Source organism: Tyto alba, unplaced genomic scaffold (genome assembly GCF_018691265.1).
Source record: "Tyto alba isolate M040663 unplaced genomic scaffold, T.alba_DEE_v4.0 Super-Scaffold_3, whole genome shotgun sequence".
In the NCBI taxonomy this organism is placed as follows: domain Eukaryota; kingdom Metazoa; phylum Chordata; class Aves; order Strigiformes; family Tytonidae; genus Tyto; species Tyto alba.
This window is the reverse complement of record NW_024881304.1, coordinates 3,311,637-3,336,395: the sequence shown is the minus strand read 5'-3', so window position 1 is coordinate 3,336,395 and position 24,759 is coordinate 3,311,637. Positions and strand designations below refer to the sequence as shown.

The following is a 24,759-nucleotide window of genomic DNA, read 5'->3' as shown; positions in this document are numbered from 1 at the left end:
GCCTGGAGCGCTGGGTCAGTATAGCTTATGTCGAACACATAAAGCTGGCTCAGGAAAAACTGTTGCCAGCTCTTCAAACCCGGAGAGGGCAAATTTCTTCACACATCCCCTTCCCTTTCTTGTCAAATATAAGAAACAAAAGGCAAAATGTCTTCCTCCCAGTTAAACTCCTCCAGGGCTAGAGAAGCCAAAGGATGAAGGGCACACTGCAGCCAGTGCTGTGGAGGGAGCGTGCTGAAAAGTCAGAGCACATCATGGCACCATATGCCTGGAGCATGAGGGTGCTTGGTGGCTGTGATAAAGGTTATGACAACCCCTATCAGGTACAGCTTGACTGTCCTGGTGTGCTGGGCTGGGCTGAGCTGTATGCTGGGCTCCTCCAAAAGTGGCTATGCAGCTCAGAGGGGAAGATGCTGATCCTTCACTAGCCCATTATGCTTCTCTTGGAGCAAAAATACTATCAGTGTCTAGGGAGACTAGAAATTACTGCTGTGGAGTCCTGCAGCATTTAGAGATAGGAGTATTTTGCTTGGCTTTTAAAGAATGTGAAGCCAAGGCTTGTAAGATGTTTCTCCACTGAATCACAAAAACTTTGGAAAGAAGGCACTGGGGTGTTCATTGCTGCTGCCATCCCTGCTTCTCCTTATGGACCCACTCCTGGATGCAGCTGGACACAGCACAGTCCTTTCATTGCCTACAGCCGTCCAATGCAGCTTTGCTGGCTTCGGGGCTCTGGAGTCCCACCACCGGTGGCTCTCGGAGTGAAGAGCAATAAATGCTCTTCTGCAATTTCTCCTCTTGCAGCTCCCTTGTGCTGGGTCATGGGTGCCACCCTGCGATGTCATCGCCATGAGGCACTGTGCCACAGAGACATCTGAGAGTGCCCCATGGGAACCCACAGTTGGCACCAGTTGGTATCAGTCAGCATTTGGTTGGTCTCTGGCAGGACCAAGCCTGGCCGGCTGGAGCAATGGTTGCAGAAGAAAGGTCAAGCCCAAATGAGACTGGATGGTTTCAAAGGGAATCATCAACAGCTGAAATCTCCTCCTCCTCTTCCTCAGATGAGCTGATGGAGTCAATCAGGCTCAGCTTCTCCTGCCTCTCCTGAGTGGGATGATGAAACAGCTGGGGACACTGCTGTAGGAGCAATGACGGAAGAGTCCTTCCAAGCTTAGAGTGATGACAGCTCTACTGAAAGAGACACTCCTGCTTCTTCCAAGGAGAGCACTAGCAAAATCAAAGACCTCTCCTTTCTCAAGCAGCTCTGGAAAACTGCCCGCAGTTACAAGTTTCAGTGCATTTGTGGGTTGATGATGGAGTCTCTGTTGCTATCAATGAAGAAATATTCAAGGAGGATGTGCTGGCAAGAAGAGGACTTGGGAGAGTTTTTGAAGTAGAGAGCATGGAAAGTTTCCATCATCAGCTTGACCTCTATGGGCTGCATGAGCTGCCAGAAGTGTCCAGTTTGTCTAACTCTGGGGATGAGTTCCAGCAGAAGCAGCAGCCTCTCCTGCTCCTAGGAAGGTACATCAGTTCCTCTGCACAGGAACTGATGTGAGAGACTGATGTTCATATCAAGTAAGCCTTAGGAACAGAGGAGATGGGGATGTCCTCACCTTCATTTCTTTCTCAGGGCATTTCTCAAGTGAAAACCCAGGGCTGGTGATGACTTAACAGAACCATATCATAATGTTTGAGACAGCCCATGCTTGAGGTTTCAAATGCCCCTAACAATCCTTTTCAATACCCAAGTTTGACTTTTGTGATTAAAAGTCTTGGTTCTCATATATTTGTGTTTTCCAGGCTGGTTGCAACTAACACCTTTGCATTTTTACACTTGTACGCTTCTATCATAGCCCCAACTTTAAGAGGGAACATCTCCAGCTGCTGGAAAGGTGCAAGCCAAGAGTGGGCCACAAAAGGAGAGCCCAGGTTGCATCATGCCTGGATGAGGAGCTGGAGGAAAGCTGTCCCTCAGGAGGCCACCAAGGTCTTCAGCCTGGCAAGTGGCTGCTGCTGGGGTGGAGGAGGAGGTGTTCGCACCAGCTCCACCACGGGACATGCTGGCATCTCCCTCTTGGAGGTCTCCAACAACAAAGCACCAAGTTAAAGCACCTCCTGGCCTCAGCAGCTCCCAAACCCCTTCCCAAGCAGGGCCCCCCCCGTCTCCCGACCCCGCTGGAGCCACGGGCAGGGAGAGCTTCTGGGCTGCCCCATCCCTGGCACCCCCAGCCAGGCCCCGGCTGGCCTCCAGCGCGGGCTGCACCTCCCGCACCGCAGCTCCCACCTCTGGCACCAGAGCTGGGCTTTCCCACCTCCCCCCCACCCCGTGCAGCCCGGCGCAGCGGCTGGGCTGCTCCCCTGGGCCGCCCCAACTCCCGGCTGGCGATGCCCGAGCTGGCAGCAGCCCCTGCCATGGCCGTGCCAACACCACCCCACCGCCCAAGGCCAACAGCCCCGCACCGTCCCCCCCGCACCACCAGCGCTGCGGGTGATGGGGCTGGACCCAGCGTGGCACGTGGTAGAGAGAGTAGCTAGAGAGTGAGTGGAGCCCAACAGCACTGGAAATAAATAGTGTCTAATAGCATTGGTAAGAAATAGAATCAGTAATATATGGAGACAAACAGTTGGTAATAAACTGTTTGAACAATAAACCTTTTCCAGTTGTCCTGACCTGTCTGGACAGAGGAAAACACCGTTCTTATACAGTTCTGTGGCTTTAATGTTCCCACGTGTTCTTTAGTGATCTCAGCAAGACAGACGTCCCAGCACAAACACGCACCAGTCATGGTAGTGCCAAGAGGTCCAGCAAAGGCTGAACTCCTGTTGACACTGCCCGGAAGAGCAGCCAGGCACCTCTTTCTCTCTCTGAGGATGAGATGTTGGAAAGGGAGATGATCCATGCAAGGAAGCAACGGGTTTGGGTGGTGGGCAGTGGGCTGCACTGCCTCTCTAGTTCTGTCTGCCTTGAACTGGCTTGGAAATACAAAAGACCGCTGTCCCCTCATGCAGTTAAATTCACTGCAGAAGGGTCTGGCTTTAGTAACTCTTCAAGCTGTTCAAAGAGGAGAAGGAAGCTGCAGGGGAGATGGTTAGGTGGACACTATGGAGTTAATGCTGGTATGAACACTTTGCAAATGGATGCATCTTTCCCTTCAACATGTAAAGACAGCAAATGCAAGAGATATTTGGTTTTGTTCTGTGGTCTGTCCTGGTCATGTTGATCGGCCATTTCTCTCCGCAGCACCCAGGAACAGAGCGCAGCCAGACACCCTGGGTCTTCAGGAGGTGCAAGGCCACTGGGAGCACAGAGCTTTAGAAGAAGGACTGGATGGTTGTGTGCTTGCCTGTGCTGACCATACTCAGTGCTGTCAGCAGGGTTTTCTCTAGAAAGGTCGATGTCCTCCTGCCCACTCTGCTCTCAGCATGGCTGAGTGTGGATCCCTTTGGCTCTTCCCATGTAATACCCTTTGGAAACTTGATGCCCTCTAGCAGGGGCAGACTCATCCCTTCCTCTAATCTGCAGAGTGAGGACATGGACATTGGAAATTTTGGGACAAAGATTTTCAACAAGATTATAGGCTTAAACGTTAAGACCAGATGTGATCCAGCCCAGTGATCAATGTTGATTGGAAAGCAGCCTAATGGGGAGAAATGAAGAACTCTAAGCATGCTGCTCTAGCACTGTTCAGGCTGATAATACCTTGCTGGTTTACTAGGTGGGTGGTGCTGGACGGTGCAGCATTCCCCACACCGGCCAGACTGGCCTCAGCACAGGGTCTGTGCGGCAACACCCCATGAGCGGGAAACTCCATGTCCTAAAGGTCTCAGCCCTACTCCTGTCAACTCAGCTAGCATTTTCCTAGTACCAGTCTCTAAGGACTTTGGATTCTGGGTTGGTACAATGGTGAGTTCAGTGAAGTCTGAACTCTGCTCACCCCTGGAGGCAACAGCAGAGAAAGTTCAGGGACTGAAAGCAGCCACCTGCCCTTGGCCAGCAAGATCAGCAGAGCTGGGGCCACCTGTACTGGGAGATATTTTAAAGGTGGGTTTGATCTACATTTGTGTAACAGATTTGAAGATCTTACAGTGGCTTAAGACACTAGAACCAACATAAATGGTCAGAGACAACTTCGTAAATGCCCAGAAAGCTGCTGACAGGATTCTGGTTGGATTCAGCTTTCCAGGATTTCTCACTTCTGAATCCTTCTCCTTTAGGCCAGTTCTGGAAACTGTAGGCATGTATGAGCTCCCTTCCCTCCACCTGTCTTGGGTGGCTAAAGAACTGTGTAGCTTCACACAGGGAGTAGCAGTGTATTCCTCTGGTGCTCCAGGATAAGTCCTGGTGTCAGTCTGTCTCTGTCCCCTTGTCACCCTTCTCCTCACAACTTCAGCTATATGGATGAGCTGTGAAAGTAGCACAAAGCACCTGCAAAGACAAGACAGCAAATAAAATACGGTATTGCAATTAACAGGGTGTTTCCTGGCTCTCTGCCTAGCAGATGCTTCAGATCTGAGACAAATTTTCTCTTAGTGGCCCAAGCAGCTCCAGAGCCCGGCTCTGCCAAACCTTTGCTTTACAACAGCAAAGCACCCCTGCATGCTGAGTGCTGGGGGGGTGAGGGAGGTGATGGGCTCCCCCAGTCCTGTCAGCCTGTTCCAGTTCTTGCTATAATCAGCTCATGTCACCTTCCTCCCTCTTTTCAAGGCTCTGATAACAAGCACCTAGGACAGCCAGGTGACCTTTGGCTGAACTTCCTCTTTAAACTCCTATGGCTTTTGCTTCATTGCCTAGTTGTTACGCAGCAGTAAAGATCCATGCAGATAGCAGCAGAGTCTGCTCCCCTCCCTTTTCCCCTTTTACTCACACAGGATCAAAGCTCTCTGAATTTGCTTAAACAAATTTGCATTTCAGTCAGTGAGAGATTTACCTGAAGAAAAGACTTTTTTCTCCCGTCTTTTTCTTAACACTGTAATGGAGGAAAATAAGCACAAAGGCAGGTGGGAGAAAAAAATTGTGGGCTATAAATAAGTGGGTTTGGCACACATGGGAGGATATTGTTCACTGCAATGGTGGAGACATGGACAGTGGGATCGAGTGCACCCTCAGCAAGCTCACCGATGACTCCAAGCTCTGTGGTGCGGTGACACACTGGAGGGCAGGGATGCCATCCAGAGGGACCTGCACAGGCTGGAGAGGTGGGCATGTGCAAACCTCATGAAGTTCAGTGAGGCCAAGTGCAAGGTCCTGCACACGGGTCAGGGCAATCCCAAGCACAAATCCAGGCTGGGCGAGGAGTGGATGGAGAGCAGCCCTGCGGAGAGGGACTTGGGGGTGTTGGTGGATGGAAAACTGACTGTGAGCCAGCACTGTGCGCTCCCAGCCCAGAAAGTCAGCTGTGTCCTGGGCTGCATCCAGAGCAGGGGGGGCAGCAGGGCGAGGGAGGGGATTCTCCGCCTCTGCTCCGCTCTGGGGAGACCCCCCTGCAGTGCTGGGGCCAGCTCGGGGGCCCCCAACAGCAGAAGGACACGGAGCTGCTCGAGCGGGGCCAGAGGAGGCCACGAAGATGCTCAGGGGGCTGGAGCAGCTCCCGCATGGGGACAGGCTGAGAGAGCTGGGGGGGTTCAGCCAGGAGAAGGGTCTGGGGAGACCTTAGAGCGGCCTTGCAGTGCTTAAAGGGGGTACAGGGAAGCTGGGGAGGGACTATTTATCAGTGGGTATGGGGATAGGATGAGGGGTAATGGTTTTAGACTGAAAGAGGGCAGATTTAGATTAGACAGAAGGAAGAAATTCTTTCCTGTGAGGGTGGTGAGGTGCTGGCTCAGGGTGCCCAGAGCAGCTGTGGCTGCCCCCTCCCTGGAAGGGTTCCAGGCCAGGTTGGACGGGGCTGGGAGCCCCCTGGGCTGGGGGAAGGGGGCCCTGCCCGTGGCAGGGGGGTTGGAACTAGGTGTTCTTGAAGGTCCCTTCCACTCCAAACCATTCGATGATTGTACGATTATTTGGCTCCTTGTAGCTGTCTGCTTAGGCTGCCTAAACCCCTGGCTCTCTGGATGCAAAGTTGCAGTAGCAGGGCTGCTGTCCCATCCCATCTGGTTGGGTTGACATATGCCAAAGGCAGGGTTGGTTGCTCAAGGGCCCTGCTGCCATCTCTAGGGCTTCTTGGGATGGGACATAAAACAGCTGTTGAAAACTCATGCTGGGATCATGGTGATCATGGAGACAGGATGAGCTTGTTCTGAGAGCGTTGCCAGTGACTGGTAGATCTGGGTGCTGTTGCTGGTTCCACCTTAGCCTGTGCTTATTGCCTTGACCAAATCCACATCTCTTGATGCTTCCTCTGTAGATGGCAAATACTTCCTCCCACCATAGGTCATGTTGAGAATCTCAGCTTTTCCAGGGAAACAGTCTCATCATGGATCTCTGAAGCCTAACACACTTTTCCCCAGCTGCCATATTCTTAAAACTGCAGAAGTACGTATAGAGATTGGTGTGCTCGGCTGTTTAAATATTAACAGGACACATGAGAACTGGGGTTTGCAATACAGAAGTCATAAACATTCATTCAGTTTAGTTGCTAAACTTAGACCCACTCACTGTAGCGAGAAGTTCAGGACTGTCTGAACTGGTCTTGAAGTCAAAGGTTAGCTGTAATTTCATGCAAGAACGACCCACCTGAATTCTGGGTGGGTGCGATGCTGTGCAATAGCTTTGCTGCCCAACGTGGCTGCGTGCTGCCTTGCAGTGTGCAGGGCCTGCAGCCCCGGCGAGGCTCTGTGCAAGGCTCTGTGGTTATGACAGAGGTGGCAGATCCTGGGGCTTCTGGTCTCTTCCTGATCCATGGTCATACAAATAACCCCAGGGAAAGACTTGCTGAGAGTTACTATGTAGTGTCCCGGTTGCAAGCTGGGAAGTGGTATTTGAAAGAGGCTAGCTCAACGCTTTTTCGCCCAGAGTTATGGTAGTCTTAACAGAGAAGCTGGCTAGTTTGGCCCGATTCATCTTTAATGAAATCATGTCGCATTTTATCAATTTTTCCTGCTTATTTCCGTATCTTTAGAAAACTGAAGGCAGGAAGAGGCCTCAGCCTGCCCTCACGTGGTCATCTGAAGAAAAGCAGGAGTCACATTCCTGGCCATGTGTGTTCAGCCGGCGGTGGCACCGGGGTGCTGCCTGTGGTGGGGTGACAGCACATGGGCTGGGGTCCTTCTCCCTGCCTGGGGCGTTGGGAGGGGGCTGGCTCCCAGAGCCACGGTTTCTGAGGGATGGGAAAAATCCAATCCTGCCCAAAGCCAGGGCAGATAATGCCACAAAGATATTTGGATGCTGGGACAGAGCCTGGCCAGCGCTGCCCTGGCTGAACTGGGCTATCTCAAGCCCCTGTCCTCTCCATCACAGGACCTGATGTGTGCCCGTTGCTTCTGAGGGCCCTTTTTCTTCCAAAGACCTTGGCATGAATATTCTTTAATCCTTTTTCTTTTGACATTTGTTCCAGACTGCTGCAGGTGTGAATGTCTCACCAGTGGTCTGGTGTTTCCTCTGGCCATTGGTGTTATACAGTGGCAGCCCAGGGCTGAGGACTTGGTAAGTAAAGTAGCCATCCATGGCCACCATAGGTGTTGCTAGTGTATCAACTAGGAGGTGGGCTGGGGTTTTTTTTTTGGGTGGTAGAAACCTTCAATAAAAGCAAATATTCCCATTTCCTGCTTTTATAAGTGGGAGTGCAACCACAACATGTTTCTGACTTCATGTTTATCTAAAATGGGTTGTACAGGGCTTCTTTAGTGCCTTGGGCATATTTAGCATCTTCTCTGTGTTTTGGTTTATTTCCATGCAGAGAAAGAAAAGCTAATAGTCAAACACCAAAGAATTTAATGAGGAATAGATTACGCAAATCTGGAAACTGCTTCAGATTTCTAGATCCAAGGTCCATAGCTATATGGGCAGAAAGGCCATGTCTGAGGGAGGAATGTATCTATTCAGATCCAGTAACTCCAAGGGCAGGGGGAAATGGAGAGCTTGTCAGACACACAAACACCCTTATATCAGCAGACTGTCAACCACGGCATGGCAATACAGGAGGGAGAGGGATGGATGGCTTCCCTGAGAAGAACAATTCATGGGATTGTGTTGACGGCTCCATGGCAGCCTGGATCACACCAGTGTTGGTTTGCTGTGGCCGTGAGGGATATCAGTAGGTTCCAGAGGCAACACATGGCTGTGGGCTGGCAGTGGCATACGTAGCCTTGCACCGGTGATGACCTCAGTGGAGATCTGTGTCCTTCTCCCACTGGCTGGAATCTGGCATGGAGGTGCTGGGAGGCACAAGTGCTGTCCCCAGGGTCAGATCACAACTGCTGTGGGTGTAGCCAGTGCATGATTTTGACTGATTTAGGGGGGAAAAAGCTGCAGCTGGTCATGAGAGAGGTGTATTCTGACATTGCCCAAAGCAAAATGTCCTGGCAGATAGGGAAAAGGTTTGAAATTGTCAGGTGCTCCACTTGACTGTGCTTTTCCTTAAGAAAGCATATGTTTTTTGATCCTGCATGAAGCAACTTTTCAGTTAGAGATATTAATCTTAAAATATAAATAAGGAAAAAGTTAAGAGATATTAAAATCTAAAAAAGGAAAAAAGCTAGAAAAGGCACAAATATGCAGTTAGACAAAATACATGACCAATGCTTTCTGAGAAACTGGAGAGCTTGATTGCTTGGGCTGATTCACATTAGGGAAAACTTACTTTCCTTTTTTGCTGTTGATTAGGAGTGGGAGTAAAATAAATTCTGGTCTAACTTCAGCACAGCTTGAAATGTGTCTTGCAAAGGTCCTTATTGCCTGGTTGTACTCCAGGAAGTGCTGTTAGAGCCCAGCCACTGCCTTACACTGTAGCAGGCAGTTTTCAACAAAGACAGACCTATGTAATTTGGAAGCGGTTTGTTAACGATGGAACAAAAGCTGGAGGATTTTCTGTGTGTTGAATGAAGCTGTCAGTTCCTTGATAACTGGAGAATAATCCATTTAATTTTTAACCCAGTTTCACGTAGTAGAATGAGCTCCCTCCATAAAACCTCAGCTTTTAAGTCACAAGGCCTCTGAACAAGTGCGTGCTCAGCGTTTATGAACAAAGCAGGAATGACTCAGATAAAGTGAATTGGAACATCTCCTGCCCAGAGGATGAAGAGAAAGGAACACAATGTTTGATGGACTGACAAGGACCCTGTAAAATACAGGCAGGAGAATTACATGCAGTTCTGCCCTTCTTGGACTTCAGCACAAAGTTAGGAAGCACATCTCCTGCTGATGTGATAAGAGCCATACTGGGGAGAGAGTCATAATAGGATGGAAAAAAAACTGTCTTGGCAGTGGCATGGGCAATGTGCTATGTTATGAAAATTTGCAACTGGCCTGTACTGACCGAGAGAGCCTGGGACACAAAGTCTGTAATTACAAGGGTAAATAGATATTCATGCTCATGATGTGCACCAGCCAAATCGGGCCACCCCAAATGTGGTTTTACACCAGGACCTTATACTGTTCCAGCGTTTAGGTACAATGTGATTTGACTAATCACTTAATCACAGGAAAACTTTGCAAAGCAACTCTTTCTGCAGCATTCTTGCAGCTTGTCTCTTGATCCAGACGTCCCTGGAGTCAGTCCTGCTAGAGTTACTTGTGTATGATGCCGGGCGGGTTTCAAAGCCGTGTCAGAAGGGCTTGGACTCTGGTGGTGTCTCAGTTATCCAGGGGTATCTTTTATCCCTCATGGACAGCTCTGAGCTTCCACACAGCACAGGGCCAGGCCATCCTTTAGTTTTACTTAAGTACAAACAATACCAGCGTCTCCAGTAAAATTTCACTACCTCCTTACATTACAGTGTATAATATGAACTAATATTTATTAACAAAGCTCACACGCTTTCATACTCTAAAGAATGACGAACAGCGAGGGAAGATTTCTGCAATACCAGTGAGCACCCCCGGGCAGGGCCCGCTGTGCTCAGAGGCACCGACTTTCACGCCCAGGCCTGCGAGGCCCGTTCCCTGCGCTTCCAGCCGGCCTTGCTTTACACCCCGACTGGCGTGAGGAGGCGGAGGAGGGGACCCCCCTCGGTTGCGCCCCGTTCCCGCTCTCCCTCCCGGGCCCGGAACGGCAGCCACCCCCCGCGGGGAAGCCGGTCCCGGCACCCGGAAGTGCCCCGGCCCGGCCCGGCGCCGCGGCCCCTTTAAGGGCGGAACCGTTGCCGCGGTGCGCGGGAAGCGCGGAAACCGAACTGCGGTGCGCGCCGGTGTTATGGCGGCCGGCTGTCTGGTGAGGGGGCGGCCCGGCCCCGGCTTGAGGGTTTTAGTGCCGGGGGGCTGAGGAGGGGGGAGGTCGGGCCGGGGTCTCCTGCGGCTGGGAGAGTGGAGGCTGGGGGCGCCGCTGGGGCAGCCCCGGCGTTTGGGAGGGTGCTGGGGGGGGCGGGGCTGTGGCCTCTGGGGCTGAGTGTTGAGGGAGGAGTGGGGGGCCGTGGCATGGCGCCCCTGGTCTCGGGGTTGGATGGGAGATGGCCGTTGGAGTGGTGCTGGGAGAGGGGGCCTGGCTGGGGAGGAGTGTCTGGTGCTGCTGGGCTGTGCGGGGGAAGGCCTGGGGGGGGGGGGGGCTATGGGGCCGCCGGGAGAGTTGGTGGGATGCAGCTCTGGGTTTTGGGGGAGGCTCAGTGCTGTTGGGGTTGGGCCGTGCAGCAGCAGCTTGCTGGGGGTGGCGTTGTGCAGCTGCGGCTGTGAGGGGCTGGGGGCAGAGCTGGGCTTGGGGGAGCTTAATGCTACTGGGGCTTGGGGGCGGGGGGACGGGGCAGCCCTGGGTATTGGGGTGCTGTTGCAACTGGGGTTGGTCTGCATTTGGATGCGGGGAGGGCTGGTGCTGGGTGTTGTGGGGGGAGGTCAGCTCTGTGCTTCTGGTTGGAGCAGGCTGGGGCTGCAGTCAGGTCCTGAGGGGGAGCAGGCTGTGGTGGGGATTGCCAGGGAGGCAGAGGCTGTGTGGATGAGAGCAGAGATTGAAGGCTGGTCAGTCTGTCTTGAAGTCTGGACAATTTTTAGGTGTTACAGCCACTTGTAAGGGTTCTCATTGTTCATGTTGTGGTTTTTTTTTTTTTTGTTTTTCTCCCGTGGCCTCAGGCTTTGGCCTTTGCAGCAGGGTGCAGTGTAGGGTCATGCTATGTTCCCCAAATGTAGGGAAGGGCTAGTGGGTCGGTCCATTTTGCTGCAGTTCTGATTCTACCTGTCAGTTTTGATAGGTGTGATAAGTCTTGCAAATTTGTCCCTTCTGTACAAACAGTGGCCTCTGGACAGATGAGCAGCTGTCAGAACAAAGTTGAACTTGACTGCCTGCTTAGGTGGTCATTGACATGGCTTATCTGTTCCAAAGACAGCTTTGGGGTCTTTGTACTAGCAGCATGTTGTTAAAATGCATGAATGATTCATGAAAGTCACCCAAGATTCAGGGTGATTATCAGTGTGGGTGATCTGCCTCTTTTAAAGTTTGTTGATACATGTGAAACTTGTGTTTTCTGTTGCATTGTATTCTTACCTCTACCTGGATTTTGTGGGATGAATATGTGGCTTGGTTCACCTGTTGTAGAAATAAAATGGTTTTATTGTGCAAAGATAGTTCTTAATCCATTGTATCTGAACATTATTGTCTCCTAGGAAGATCCATCCCTGGAGAGACACTTCAAAGGTCACAGAGATGCTGTCACTAGTGTGGACTTCAGTCTCAATAAGAAACAACTGGGTAAATTGTCTCTATGTTTTGATGTCCAGATGTCAAAGAAATAGCTTCTCTGCTTTGGGTAAATGGAGGGAGCAGTGGAGATACTGAGCTCTACAAGAGCAAAGAACTTGTTTTCATAACAAATAGATTTTTGGAGAGTTTCAGGATGAACATTTCTGTGTGCTTTGAAAAAAAATCCAATTGTTGAGCTATAGGGATGGCAGACTGTGTGCGTCCTGCTAGAGCTTTAGGGACATCTACCATTGCTTATCATTTCATGTATCTGGCTTTACCATGCAGTCAACTTAAGATAAAAACCTTGCTTTTTCTTCTCCATCTTCCCTTTTTCCCCTCTGGACAGCTGCCAAGGCTTGTGTCTTAGTTGCTATTCAGTAACCCACTGCATGTGCATTGAGTAGTAACCAGGAGGGGGTTTGGCTCTTAGTGAAGTGGCTGTTCAGTCTGTGTGGCATGGTGAACATTGCTTTATCAGGCAGAAATGATGGTTTGAGGCAGCATACCTGGGGTGGGTGCAGTAGAGATGAGTAAACAGAAGTGCAGCAGTCTAGCGGGTAACATTCCTGTTCTGGGTCTTGCAACCTACTCAACAGATTGGAAGCTGCAAGGAAATGAAAATGAATCAAATTTATTTTGGACGCTTTCTCTCCTTGCTGCTCTTTTTATTGTTGTCTGCAATCTTTTGATTTCCACTTCCTGCGTCTTTGATTGCAGAGCAAGAGTTCGCTCAGTTCTGTCTCCGTGATTCTGTTTGTGTATCTCTAAAACTATCCAGTCAGTGCAGATCTCTGTTTAGCAAGGGTACTCTGAATGTAATTAGCGTTGCTTTTGCCTTTTGGAAGTGGTATGAGGGCCTTTGCTGCCTCCATCTAGGCCGTGAAGTAGTTGCTCTTGATATTTCTAGTAAATGAGATCAGGTAAGAAAGGAAACAAATTCTAAGAATTTTTATTTTTTAGGTATTGTTGGATCAGTTGTGTGTAGTTGAGTCTTAATAAGATTTCAAAGTTCTTTTCCCCATTCATCCCCTTCCCTGAACCTTGCCCTCCAAATAAAACAACCAAACCTAGAGGACTCAGTCTTTTTATTCCATTAGGTTACTTGCCCAACCCAGTAAGGATAATAGTTACTGCCAACAAGTTTCACATAAGCAGTAAAGCAGTATCATACTGAAGTGCTTTATTGAGATGTCAGAGCATTATTTTCCTTAAATTTAACATCAGTCCTGGGGAAGCTGTGATATTGCAACTTAATATCCTTGCTAGACAGTGACTTAGTGTAGTTATGTCTGATGTTCAAATCTCTTGACACTAGGCTGTGTGCTCAATCTACTTTTACACAGTTGTCTGCCCTTAAATTTTCATATCCCTAAGGAAAAGTGTTGGCTGTATGAATACAAAAACAAAAAAACCCAACAATTGAACTGACAAATAGGTAAAGTTTTTTGTTTCCCCATAGGGGACATGCATAATGAATGATCCTGTTTGAAATGGTAATGTATTAATCCCAAATCAATAGCAGAAAGAGATGACTATTTTTTTTTGTGCTGAAATGACTGTGAAATAGAATAGAATTTCCATCAAAATCTATTTGGTATACTGCCATAACACTAATGAACTGAAGTCTTGTAATTATGATACTCTATGTCAGAATGTACCATCAAACTGCCCTTTTTTTTCTAGGAATTTTAAGATCTCCCTGGAGATCGTGACACTTGGGTAGAGACACAGATGCAACTTGAATTTGTTAGCAGGCTAAGATGTGTATGTTCTGTATTTCCCTGTGGAAAATCTACAAAGTTTTCTGTTATTTAGGCATTAAAATTGATTTGAAGGGGTATTTTCACTGTCATTGTTTGAGACTTTAAGTTGCCACGGGCATATGTTTGCTCTTCTATGAACCATTAGGGTCCCAGTGCTACAGACTTCATGCAGTGTGGTGGGCTTTAGGGGATGAGCAGCTCTTCAGTTTTCACTGTGCTGAGTTGATGATGGGACCTGGAAAGGGAAGTTTTAGACTGAAGTGGAATTTACTCTTGTGTTTGGGAAGCCTGTTGCCTGGTATTCTTGGCAGGGACTGATGTACCTCCTGTCAGTAAGGGAGTGGGATGTAGCTTGTATGAAGTCCAGTGTTATGGAGATGAGTTGTCAGTTATGCTTTCAGTGGATGTAGCATGTGCACCTGAATTCTGCCTTCTACTTAAGTGATCCTTTGCTTTCACTGCCAAGGGAGATCTTGAAAAAGCAGGGTCAGTCCTGGGGAATGGTCACCTTCCCATAAGTAGTCTTTGCTCCCTGGGGTTTCCCTCCAGCTGTCTCTCTTCCTTCTTGTCTCTGGAACATGCCTTTACTCTCTTTCACCCCTTCCTTAGAAGCCCAAGAGTAAAGGCAAGTTGTGGTAGTTGTTGGTTGGTGTGTTTTTTTTTTTTTTTTTATCATTCCCACAGGTGAGTATAGAAGTGGACATGAGTGGAAAAGTGAGTGTGAGTAGATGGAGGGACCCTGTCTTCCTCCACAGTTCCTTAAAACCTCTCATGACTACCACCAAGTCCTGCTGGCCTTTCCTACTAATAGTGAACTGAAGACTGCTCTAATCATGTTGCAAGCTTGTATTTGTCATATATTGTTAAGAACAGCTGAGCTGACTTTGATCAACTTTTGCAACAAGGGAGAGGTGTTGGATGGAGATGTAGCTGGGTTGCCTTTAAGTGACCAACTCACAGGGCTTCTCTGCTTAATCTGTAGTGTGTTACTTGATATTTAACCTCTTGCAGCTGATAGCTGCCTCTGCTTCCCAATAAAAAAGTGATGAGAGAACCTTAATTCACAGACCTTCTATGTGTTTCCTTAGTGTGTATTTATTTGGAAGAAGTTTTGCAACTTGTGTGGCTTTTGCCTCTGCAGCTGTTGCACATCCTGACTCTTGGAAGTAAATTGTCAGTCCGAGACAATGCATGACTGACTTAGTTTGAATTACTAATAAAGTATACAGTATACAATACATTGGTGAAGCTTCAAGGACAATGTACTCGAGATTACTGGAAGCTGTGCTGGTGAACTGAGTGTGAAATGTAGTTTTGGGGTAATTGGAAAATAACTAATGCAAGTTTCGGTTTGTGTGGTTTTGTCTTTCCTTTTTATTTCAGCAAGTGGCTCGATGGATTCGTGCCTGATGATCTGGAGTATGAGACCTCAGATGAGAGCCTATCGCTTTGTGGGCCACAAAGATGCAGTTATGTGTGTTCAGTTTTCACCTTCTGGTCACCTGGTGGCTTCAGGCTCTAGGGACAAAACAGTCCGTTTATGGGTTCCCAGTGTGTAAGTATTTATTCCCTTCTATCTTTTTTCTTGTGTCTTAACTATGGTTTGGCATTTCTCCTTGCTTCTTGATAGCAGATCTCCAGCTATGAGACTGGAATCTGTTTGAGGGAAAGAACTATTTTGTGTCACAGCTCTAACAGAGGGGAGGTAATTTGGTCTTGAAATTGCATTGGAAACAAAACTAAAATCTTTTGCAAAGCTTAAAGTCAGTATTAACTTCCTATGCTAATATAACAGGTCACTAATGTAACTCATCAGTGGTGACCTGTTCAGTTTTTCTTCCCTTTTTTCACCTGGTCTGTCTGTCTTTCTGGCAAATCAATCTTTTGCTTCTCTGCCAGTGTTAAGCAAGATGCTGAAATACAAGTTAACGTTTAGTGATGGAGATACCTGTTCTGTGAGCTGGGTGAAGGTTACTAGCTTGCAGGCTTGCTGCAGTCCACAAAATGGTTAGATACCTTTAATCTTTTTTTCTTGTTCTAAAGCTAGTAACTCTGTGTTCCACTGACAGTAAATGATGATATATTACTAATGCAAGAGTACTTTGGATTATGTATTGACTTTTTTGTGAGCTTGTATTTGATTAATAAAAATTTACTTTCAGTACCTTTTAGCCTAATTATGAAGTTTCCATTTCAGAGTAGAGGGTTTGCTTTAACTCATTAACCCTTGATAATCATTGGTTGAGAGACCTCAACTTCTACTGTCTTACTCTGCAATTCATTGTTTTAAGTGATAGGTCTTCAGCAAGGAGCACTTAATTGTAACATACCATAAGCAGAATGCTGAAGAGCTTCTGCTTGAAGACTTGCTGCAAGTAATAAGAAGCTTTTTGCAGCCGGTATGTAGAAAAGCAACTGTCAGTGTTGCCTCTAGTCTCTTGGTTCCCACACTAAACAGTGGGATTGCTTTTTTTCTGAATGGACAGGCGTATAAGAAGGTGTCAGAGGTTCCTTTGCTTGTGAGCTTGTAAATTGCTGCTATTGAAGACTAAAGGATTGTGCCCAGAAGCAGACCTGATGATTGTGGTGGCAAATAAAAAGGATTTTAAAAAGAACAAAACCAAACATAAAACACACCCCAGCTTTAAAATAAACATGTCACTTCAGGAACCTGGGAAAGCATTTCTCGTTGTTTATTTTTGATGACTTCTTTTGGTTATGATTACCCATTGGAAGCTTTATGTGGTGATCTATTAAGCCATGAGTAATCTCTGCCATGGAACTGATAGGTTCTGAAAGGGACTTTTTAAAATCTGTGATAAGGGTGCTTTTAAATATCTTAAATCTGAGTATATTTCACTGTAAATTGTGGATTGTAAATTCTATTTTAATTATTTCAGTTTAGGTAAGCTTTCCTGGAAGGAGTGATCACAATGACATGTTATATATATTATAAAAAGGCACAAGATGGACTATGATTAAAATTTAACCTTGCAGTACATCAGTCTCCTATAAAGAAAGAGACTGATAGTGTGACTTAGCTGTCTTCAGAGCTGTGCTGCTAATATGGAATGCTGAAATAAATTATGGCGCAAACTTGTTAGCTTTCTCAGAAGTTATCGTATACATTTTAACAAAGGACTGGGATGTGATGAGAGAAATGAACTTGTCTTGAGTGATTCTATTTTTGTTGCTTAGGTATGTGAGCTCTGTGGTGTAAACTGCACCTCTGTCATGTCAGAAAAGGGCCAGTGTGGAAAGGGAGTTGTTACTGTTAGGCTGGTTGTAAATACCTTGGTGTATGACACCTTTAATTTGTGTTTATTTAGTATTTTTTGTCATTTTACCTTCTCTAAATATAACCAAAAGAATATGTTGATATCAGATCAGGTTTGAGATCTTCAGCTTGCCAGTTTTGCACGGCCATTAAAAGGGGAGGGAGAAGCTCTGCTGTAGTCTGTGGGCCAGGACTTTATTTCCAAAGAATCGCTTTTCAAGGGTGACACGTTACTGAAGGAGTTAATTCTACCCTGGTGTGTGGATTTCAGTATTTGGGATTTTTTTTTTTATTTATTTATTTTTTTTTTTTTTTTTGAATAAACTGTGCTGACAGAATTTTGTAGTTTCCTATTTCTACATGAGTTCTTATCAGGTTTGGGGATATTCTGTGGTTTTGGACAGAAAGAAAACTTTCCTTAAAAGTAACGTTTACTATTCCTTGCCTTCTGGTAGATAAAAGGATTAAATAAAACTAGGCAGCTCTGACCTTTTCTAAGGAGGGAGGGAGTGTTGCTGGAAGGTATGTACTATTTTGATTTTTTTGGCCTTTACAGTTTTAGTAGTCCTCAGCCTCAGTATAAAGCCTGCTAATGGAGAAGGAAGCAAACCACCGTGTCTGTCTGTCTGTTTTCTTCTGTCTGTGAATATGAAGCTCCTGGTAGTACAGTATATGCAGGAGGTGTATTTTGGACCAAGAGTACATATACCTGTTGGGTCTCTAAATATGTTGTACTTTGGATCTCTAAATATGCTTTGCATTCATTTACCAGAAGAATGCCTCTTGCATTTATTTGGAAATTATGGGTAAAGAAGAACAATACCTTGTCTTTTGCCTTGTCTGGCTGAGTTAATGGTAGCTTGCTCAAAGTTGCACAACGTCAGGCATGCTGAATTCAATTATTTCATGTGTGATGCTGCATCAGAAGCTTTTGGCTGGAGTGTGAGCCATTACAGGAGCATTTGTGAGGTAGTTTCCTGCTTGGCTCTGTCTAGATGAACTGGGAAAACATGTACCTCCCTCCTCACCTGCCTTGCAGCAAAGGACCTGGTAACAGTACAGAATCTCAGCATCCTCTTCTATATTGATGTTTCCGTAAATGTTGTTTTAAATGGTTGCACAAATGAGCAATAGCATTTTTGACCCTTTATAGGAAATGGGTTGTTTCTTGTTGGACTTGGCTCCAGTATTGAACTGGAACAACTTGTTTTAGCAATGTACTGTATAGCTCATGAAGCGTGAGTTTGGGATTGATCAACGTTTTCTTCCAAATGTAAGCACATGCAGTTCCCACAGAAGTGGTGGTTAATAGCACTGCTCAGCATACAGAAGCTTTGTGTTTTCAGGTACATGACGGCTTTGCTGTCCTGTTGTGCAATTTTAAAATGCTCTTCCCTTCTGTGTAGCAAGGGAGAATCTACTGTGTTCAAGGCTCATACGGCAACTGTAAGAAGTGTTCATTTCTCCAGCGATGGCCAGTCCTTAGTTACAGCTTCTGATGACAAAACAGTCAAAGTGTGGACGGTTCACAGACAGAAGTTTCTATTCTCACTTAGTCAACACATAAACTGGGTTCGCTGTGCCAGGTGAGTATGGCTTTCTGACAAAGAGATGGGGATTTATCCCTCAAAGCAGAGACTGAGTATCATGGTCTTGTGTAACATGTTTCTATTCAGGATGATGCAAGTGTGTCTAGTGAGTGAAATATATTGCTAACCTGCAGAGAGATCCTTTCGGGTAATAGTTGTGTACCTACTTTGTGTTTTTTCAGTGATCTTTGTCAAGCACAGACTTAACTACTTAGTGATTTGTTCTGTGTTTTGCTTTTGCCTGGTATGGAGACTTCTGCATCTTAAGGTTGCTAACAGAAGCAAAATGAGAGATTTATATTGTTATTTCAGCTTAGTTACTTTTAAACTTGCCATGCTTCTAGTTAAAAAATAATCACCTGTGCTCCTTCCAAAATGCTGAAAGTGCTGTCATAATCAGAACATGATTTCCTGGTAACTGTCTCGGATTTGGTTTTCAGTTATTTATCTCGGTTGTTCTGAGGAGTTTTTATGTATATATGCATCTAGAAAAAAGCCACAGTTTCTCTGTAGGTGAAAAGTTGATTATAGTTCTTGAATGTGGTGGTGACAGTGGCTGGTAGTACTATAGATGCCCATAGTAGAGCAGAAATAATATTTTTCCAGTGTGCATGATGATGAGGTTCTCTAGTTAAGGACTCAAGTCCTGATCCTGTAAAAGGTATATGTCTGAAGAGAGATATTGAGCTGTCTTGTATATGAAATTTTGAGATAGGAGCTTAATATATTCTCCTCAGGCACTTGAATGATCAAGCTTTTCCTGCTGCAGCTTTTATCTTGGGAGTAATTGTATTGCTCTGAATGCTTGTGACAAAGGTAGGAAATATTTTGAATTAGGATAGAGAAACAACTTGAGATACACTGAAGATCTCCTGTCCTACTTGTCTGAATTTAAGTCAATCTCAAGATTTTCCTGAGGGTTATTTTGTGCTTGTGGAATTAGGGATAGTTTGAGGACTTATGACTTGCTTTGTTTTTCCCTCAATTTAGAGTAATTGGATTTTGAGTCTCAGTGATGCCATTGTGACTTCTTGAAGAGCAAAATGTGTTTACCAGCATACCTTGACAGCTGGACAAATCCAGTTGACCTCATACACCTTTTGGGGACATTTCCTAATTGCTATAACTCTTATCTTAGATTCTCTCCTGATGGACGATTGATAGTGTCAGCCAGTGATGATAAAACTGTCAAACTGTGGGATAAAACCAGCAGAGAATGCATACATTCCTTCTGTGAGCATGGAGGGTAAGTACCTTGTGGTGCATGAGGACCAGCCTTCTTGTGATTTCTGAAGTAGAGATGCCTGGGGAATGTACACCTGGTTTTGTGATTGCAGTCAGAGGTCCTTGTCCTGGCAACCATTTCTACTTAAAAATTCTTTAGCACCTATTACAAAAGCAGCCAGCAGAGGACAAGATGCAAAAAGAGCTTCCAGAATTACTTTGACCTTTTTATGACTTCTCCAGATTGAAACCTTGAGGATTATGTTTTCATAACTGCCCAACACGTCAAGCCTTAGTTTCTTTATGCTTGCTTATTTTTGGAGATGCTTAAATTCTTTATTTAATTTTCTAGATATGTGAAGCTTTTTTGGTTTGCTCAGAGTTGAAATAAACTAAAAGAGCAAAAGTGTACTAGCAGATTGGTACTTGGATGCTTTGTTTCATCTTCAAATTTTTGAATAAGGTTATTACCAAAAATGCTTTGTATTCAGAAAAACAGCTGTTGAATTGGGATTTTTCTTTTTTTATGGAGATTGAGCCACAGCAAAAGTTAATTTGTATAGAAACACGAAATAAGTTCTTAAAGAAGTGAGACTGGAATCTGCCTAATTTCTTGCTGCATTGAATTTTTAAGTACAAGCTGTGTTCTTTCTAGGTAATATACAGTGATATTAAGGGAAATTCAGACAGTATTATTTTTTTCTGGTGCTCTTAAGAACAGAACTTCTCCAAACAACCTATTGAAATACCTCAATTTCCTCAGCATTTGTTACAAGAATACTTAAAGAATAATTAATTTTATCCAATTTATTGGGTGGATTGGGTGAAGAGTTACAAGATGCTCTTCACTGAAAGTTTTACTGTATTTGTGTTTAGTATAAAAACTGATTGCATACAGGTCCAGAAAGGAACTTGGTTTCAGCCTTGCTACCTTCCAAGTGGCAATGTATGATTTCAGGCACAAATTCAGTAAGTTCCATGTTAAAATTAATTAAGCGTGACAGTAGTAAAATGCGTGTTCGGTCTTGTACACGCTACTCTAGAACTCCTGTGAATTTAATGGAAGACATATATTATGCAAACATTAAATGAACAGTTGAAAATGTTGTGACAGTTGGATCCATCAGATTTTAGGAGGCTTGTAACTACAGCTCCTATACCTGTAATACAAAATGTTGAACATGGTATACTTAGATATAATCCTGCAGTCTACTTGGGGTTATAAGCAAGGTCTTGAGAAATTTAGCAATACAAATTTTCAGGTTATTTCTTCCTTTTCGTAGAGATCAGTGCCTCATGATAAAGCTTCCCTTCTTGAAAGACCATTTTGATCTGTAGCAAGAGTTGTATGTAAACAGTTGGATTTAACTGCAATTTACAGGTTTGTGAATCATGTGGATTTTCATCCCAGTGGTACGTGCATTGCTGCAGCTGGTACAGATAACACAGTGAAGGTGTGGGACGTTAGGATGAATAGACTTCTTCAACATTATCAAGGCAAGTTAAGCTTTTAGAAAAGTCGGGCCTTTCCTCGTATTGATATTGACTGGCTCTGAAGTTCAAGGACTGTTTCTCCATCGTCTGCTGATTTTTCCAGAAAGACACTGGGTTAGGCCTGCCAGTGGAAGCATTTTTTCACCAAACATCATTCTTTGCTTTGCGTTAGCTCCAAGACTGATTCTTGTGTATTGGTGAGAAACACCTCTGTTCTGATTTCTCCTCCTCTGCCCGCCATCAAAAATCAAAAAAGCTCTGGTGCTCAAACTGCCCTGTGCTGCAGGTGCACGTAGGTGTTATCTGCGATGCCACTTGGCTCATGTTCACTGTTCTTGAGGAGATGATGTGCAGTAAAAAGGATGTGGCCTTTGCCGCTGAATAAGCCTATAGCAAGAGTAGGATGTATTCCAGCAAAGCAGAAGGTTAAGTTCTTCATGAGAAAATTAGGAAAAATTAACAAAAGAGGGGAAAAACAGAATTAACCAATTACAATTCTATACCATGATCCATGTTTACAGTTCCTTCTGCTGTATCGATTTGGTTTTCAGCTTCTAGAATTAGCTTTGACCTTGTTAAGACTTGTCCAAGTTGACTTGTCCTTGAAGTAGCTAGCTTTTATATTTAGGAGTCTAAATCTCCACCCTACCTCTTACCTACCAAATGACATGTCTTACCATTACCTCGTCTTGCCAAACTGATTCTGATTAGTGCTGCCATTTGGAACTGAGTAGGAAGAGGGGGTTTTCCCATCCTTGCAAGCTTCTTTGAGTTTGATCATCGTGTTTTGTGCATATTAGTTTCTTGAGCCTAAAATGGCTCTTCTTTCCTTTACTATTAACAATTTTTAGGGCTGCTGTAGTATTTTGTAAATCCATACATTCTCAAGCACTGTTTCCAGTGCTTTGTTTCCATAGTTTATTAAACTTAATTTTGTTAGCTTTTCATGAAGACTGATTCTGGCACGCTAGTAAAGCACATCAGAGATATAGGTCTGGAACTTGGTGTATTGTTCTTTCTGCCATTCACATCAGATACTGCCTGTTCCTGCTGTGACAGCCTCACAGCTGTATGCCAGGCAGAAAAGGCAGAGTAGTAAAATAGCTTCAGTTGATTCTTCCTAACCTTGCAAGTTAAGAGACAAAAACTGGGTTCTGAATTAAAGCTGTTGGTCCTCCTGGCTTTATGTAACTAGAAATTTTTTTTTAAAGTGCTTTTGATTGTGTATCCCTTTAATCATGTGGTGATGAAAGAATTTGCAGGCTCTCAGTGCAAGTTCTCTAGTTTCCCTTGATACAGAAAGGCAGAGAAAGTGTAGCGATGTTAAAGGAGTGGAGTTCTTCAGTTAGTATTTCACAGGTTGCTATGAAGGAAGATGGACACCTTCTGGTAGGTAAGAGCAATGGGAGTTAACTAAAGCAAATGCAGATTGTCTGCAGAGAAGCTATTAATATTATGAAATGACTTAGTTCCATTAAAAAAAAGTAAATAAAAGCTCCCCAAAAAGAGGTTGCTGTGTAGTAGAAAAAGTCTGCAAACTTTTGAATGCATTTGTAATTCTGTTGTATATAGAGGGCTGTTCTCTTTGCACAGAGATGGAAATACTATAATGATCATCTGATCTGACTATTAAGCACTGATGGTGACACTGCTGTCATTGGAACAAGGTTTTTTTCTTGGGTAGAAAAAAAAAAATCATATTTCTAGCATCAGCTTACTTCACTGTGTTTTATTCCTGTCTTGTGGGGTGGTCCTTTCAAGTACATTCTCCCTGTGTAGTCAAGTCAAGTACTCTTTGAGCTTTTTCAACTGTAAATCTGCCTTAGCTCCATGAAATGTCATATAACGCAATTTATTTATTTCTTCAGTTATTCTTATGGACTCACAATCATTCCCAGTTCTCTGATAGTTAAGAAAATTTGATGGAAATCAAACATTTTGACTTGTTCCAATTTGTAGGTATTGAGCTGGCACAATTACAGCAATGAATACTGAAATGTGATTATTTGTGTAATAAGTATTGTTAACGTATGGCTCCTATCAAAACTTGGAAATGCCCTTCTGAAATCTTGTTGCTAAAATATATAGTGTGTTTAAATACTTGAACAGTGTCAGATTGTCCTTTAACCTACTTTATCAGCTTTTCAACAGTGGCAAGATCTGCAGTGCATGTTTCCAGCCACAGTATAACTTGGCTCAAGAATCAGCTCTTCCTGTCTTCCACTTACTGCTATTAAATTGTTCAAATCAAATGTGATTCAGGTTTGGCTGCCAGGTTTATTTTTTGTCTTGAAATCATATATTTCCCTGGTATCTTACCCTTACTGAATGGCATTTTAGTCTGACACCCATTTCCTGTTATGAGTGTTAGTTTTAACAGATACTGTGTAAGTCATAATTTTTGTATTAAACTTTGAACTAGAAAAAGTCATAAAAGCCAAAGGAAACCTAAAATTGTGGTAGCTGTATGCAGTCGCTTCATGCACCTGTGGCTGCAAACATGCTTGTAACACGTTCTGGAGATGTGTTTAAGTCCCGCTTTTTGGAGAGCTCCTAGGCAAGCCTTCTGGCTAAATTGGGTTTAGTTTTGTGGCTGTTTCATGCAGAGCCTCCACCTCAGTCCCACTAGAGGGCATGTCTGCCTTCCCAACGTGCTTGTGCCGCCTGATTTCGAGGGAATCCATTTTAAAGATTGAGTTGCATCGAGGAGTTAATAGATAAGTAGCACTGCTGCAGGCTCTTGTGTGCTGAAGTTGGATTGTTTTCCAAAACTGATTAGTCTTTCGGCAGTGTTGCGCTTGTTGCCAGGACTTGTTCCAACTGTGACATTTACAAATGAAAGTTGGAAGTAGAGAACAAACTGCGAAACCTTTTGTATGCTGTGTGTGTTTTTTTAGCAAAGTAAAGTATGCTCTGGTCACGTTTACTGTACAGGAGAACAGACGGATGCTTTATTCAGTACTGTACTTGGCACTAACTTTTTTGTACAGCAGATAATCTCACTACAAAAATGGCCAGTGTTTATTGCCTGACTTTTTTTCCCCCGTGCAAAGCTGTGTTCACGGCACCTCTGTTGCAAGTCTGGGGAAACAACTCTAACTTCTTTTTTTATTACTGCTATCTGAAAAACAGTTGGTATTTTTATACAGTCCAGATAGGGCTGAATGGTGGTTATCTATTCTCTAGCAACTGTGGCTCTGTCAAGTCCAACCTAATTTATCTTCTCACTAGTGGTTACTAAGTTGTTGCATTTACAGATTGCATAAAAGTAGTATTGTTAGAGTTGGAACAATTATGTTCAGTCACTGTCATAACTCGGTTTTAGTTGTTAACTCCCTACTATATCTCAGCCATTACTTTTCTAGGGCTTGTCCAGCAGAAGAATAGGCTTGTAGCAGCAAGTCACTGGGAGATGCCACCTTGTGCTGCACCAGCTTTATTGTTTGCAACATGAAATCAAGTGAGGTTGCAGAATGTGTTGTTAAGTTTTTGGAGAAGTGTTGTGAATGGTCTTGTGGGAGGTATGAGCTGGTTTGGTAGAAGAGAGATGAAGTTTTCTCTGAGCTTATGACAGCCAAGAACTCCTTGAGTGCAGAAGCTGCAACAGCTTACACAGCCACAGTCTGTGTGATTTCATGATGGAAAGAAAA

At 44.9% G+C, this 24,759-nt stretch overlaps 1 protein-coding gene across 3 annotated transcripts in view; it reads left to right on the top strand.

The window, feature by feature from the left end:
* Window positions 1–7,540: 7,540 nt before the first annotated feature.
* POC1A (POC1 centriolar protein A) overlaps window positions 7,541–24,759 on the top strand; it is a 68,718-nt gene continuing 51,499 nt past the window's right edge. Inside the window, exons 1-6 of one of the 3 annotated variants that reach the window (XM_042799692.1) lie at window positions 7,541–7,582; window positions 11,684–11,768; window positions 14,909–15,080; window positions 18,209–18,388; window positions 19,530–19,637; window positions 20,997–21,112. In XM_042799692.1, coding sequence (XP_042655626.1) covers window positions 14,920–15,080; window positions 18,209–18,388; window positions 19,530–19,637; window positions 20,997–21,112 — 565 coding nt within the window. In that variant the 5' untranslated portion in view covers window positions 7,541–7,582; window positions 11,684–11,768; window positions 14,909–14,919. Of the gene's footprint in view, window positions 7,583–10,198; window positions 10,308–11,683; window positions 11,769–14,908; window positions 15,081–18,208; window positions 18,389–19,529; window positions 19,638–20,996; window positions 21,113–24,759 lie in introns of those variants that run through there. The other 2 variants (XM_042799690.1, XM_042799691.1) reach the window with 2 other exon arrangements.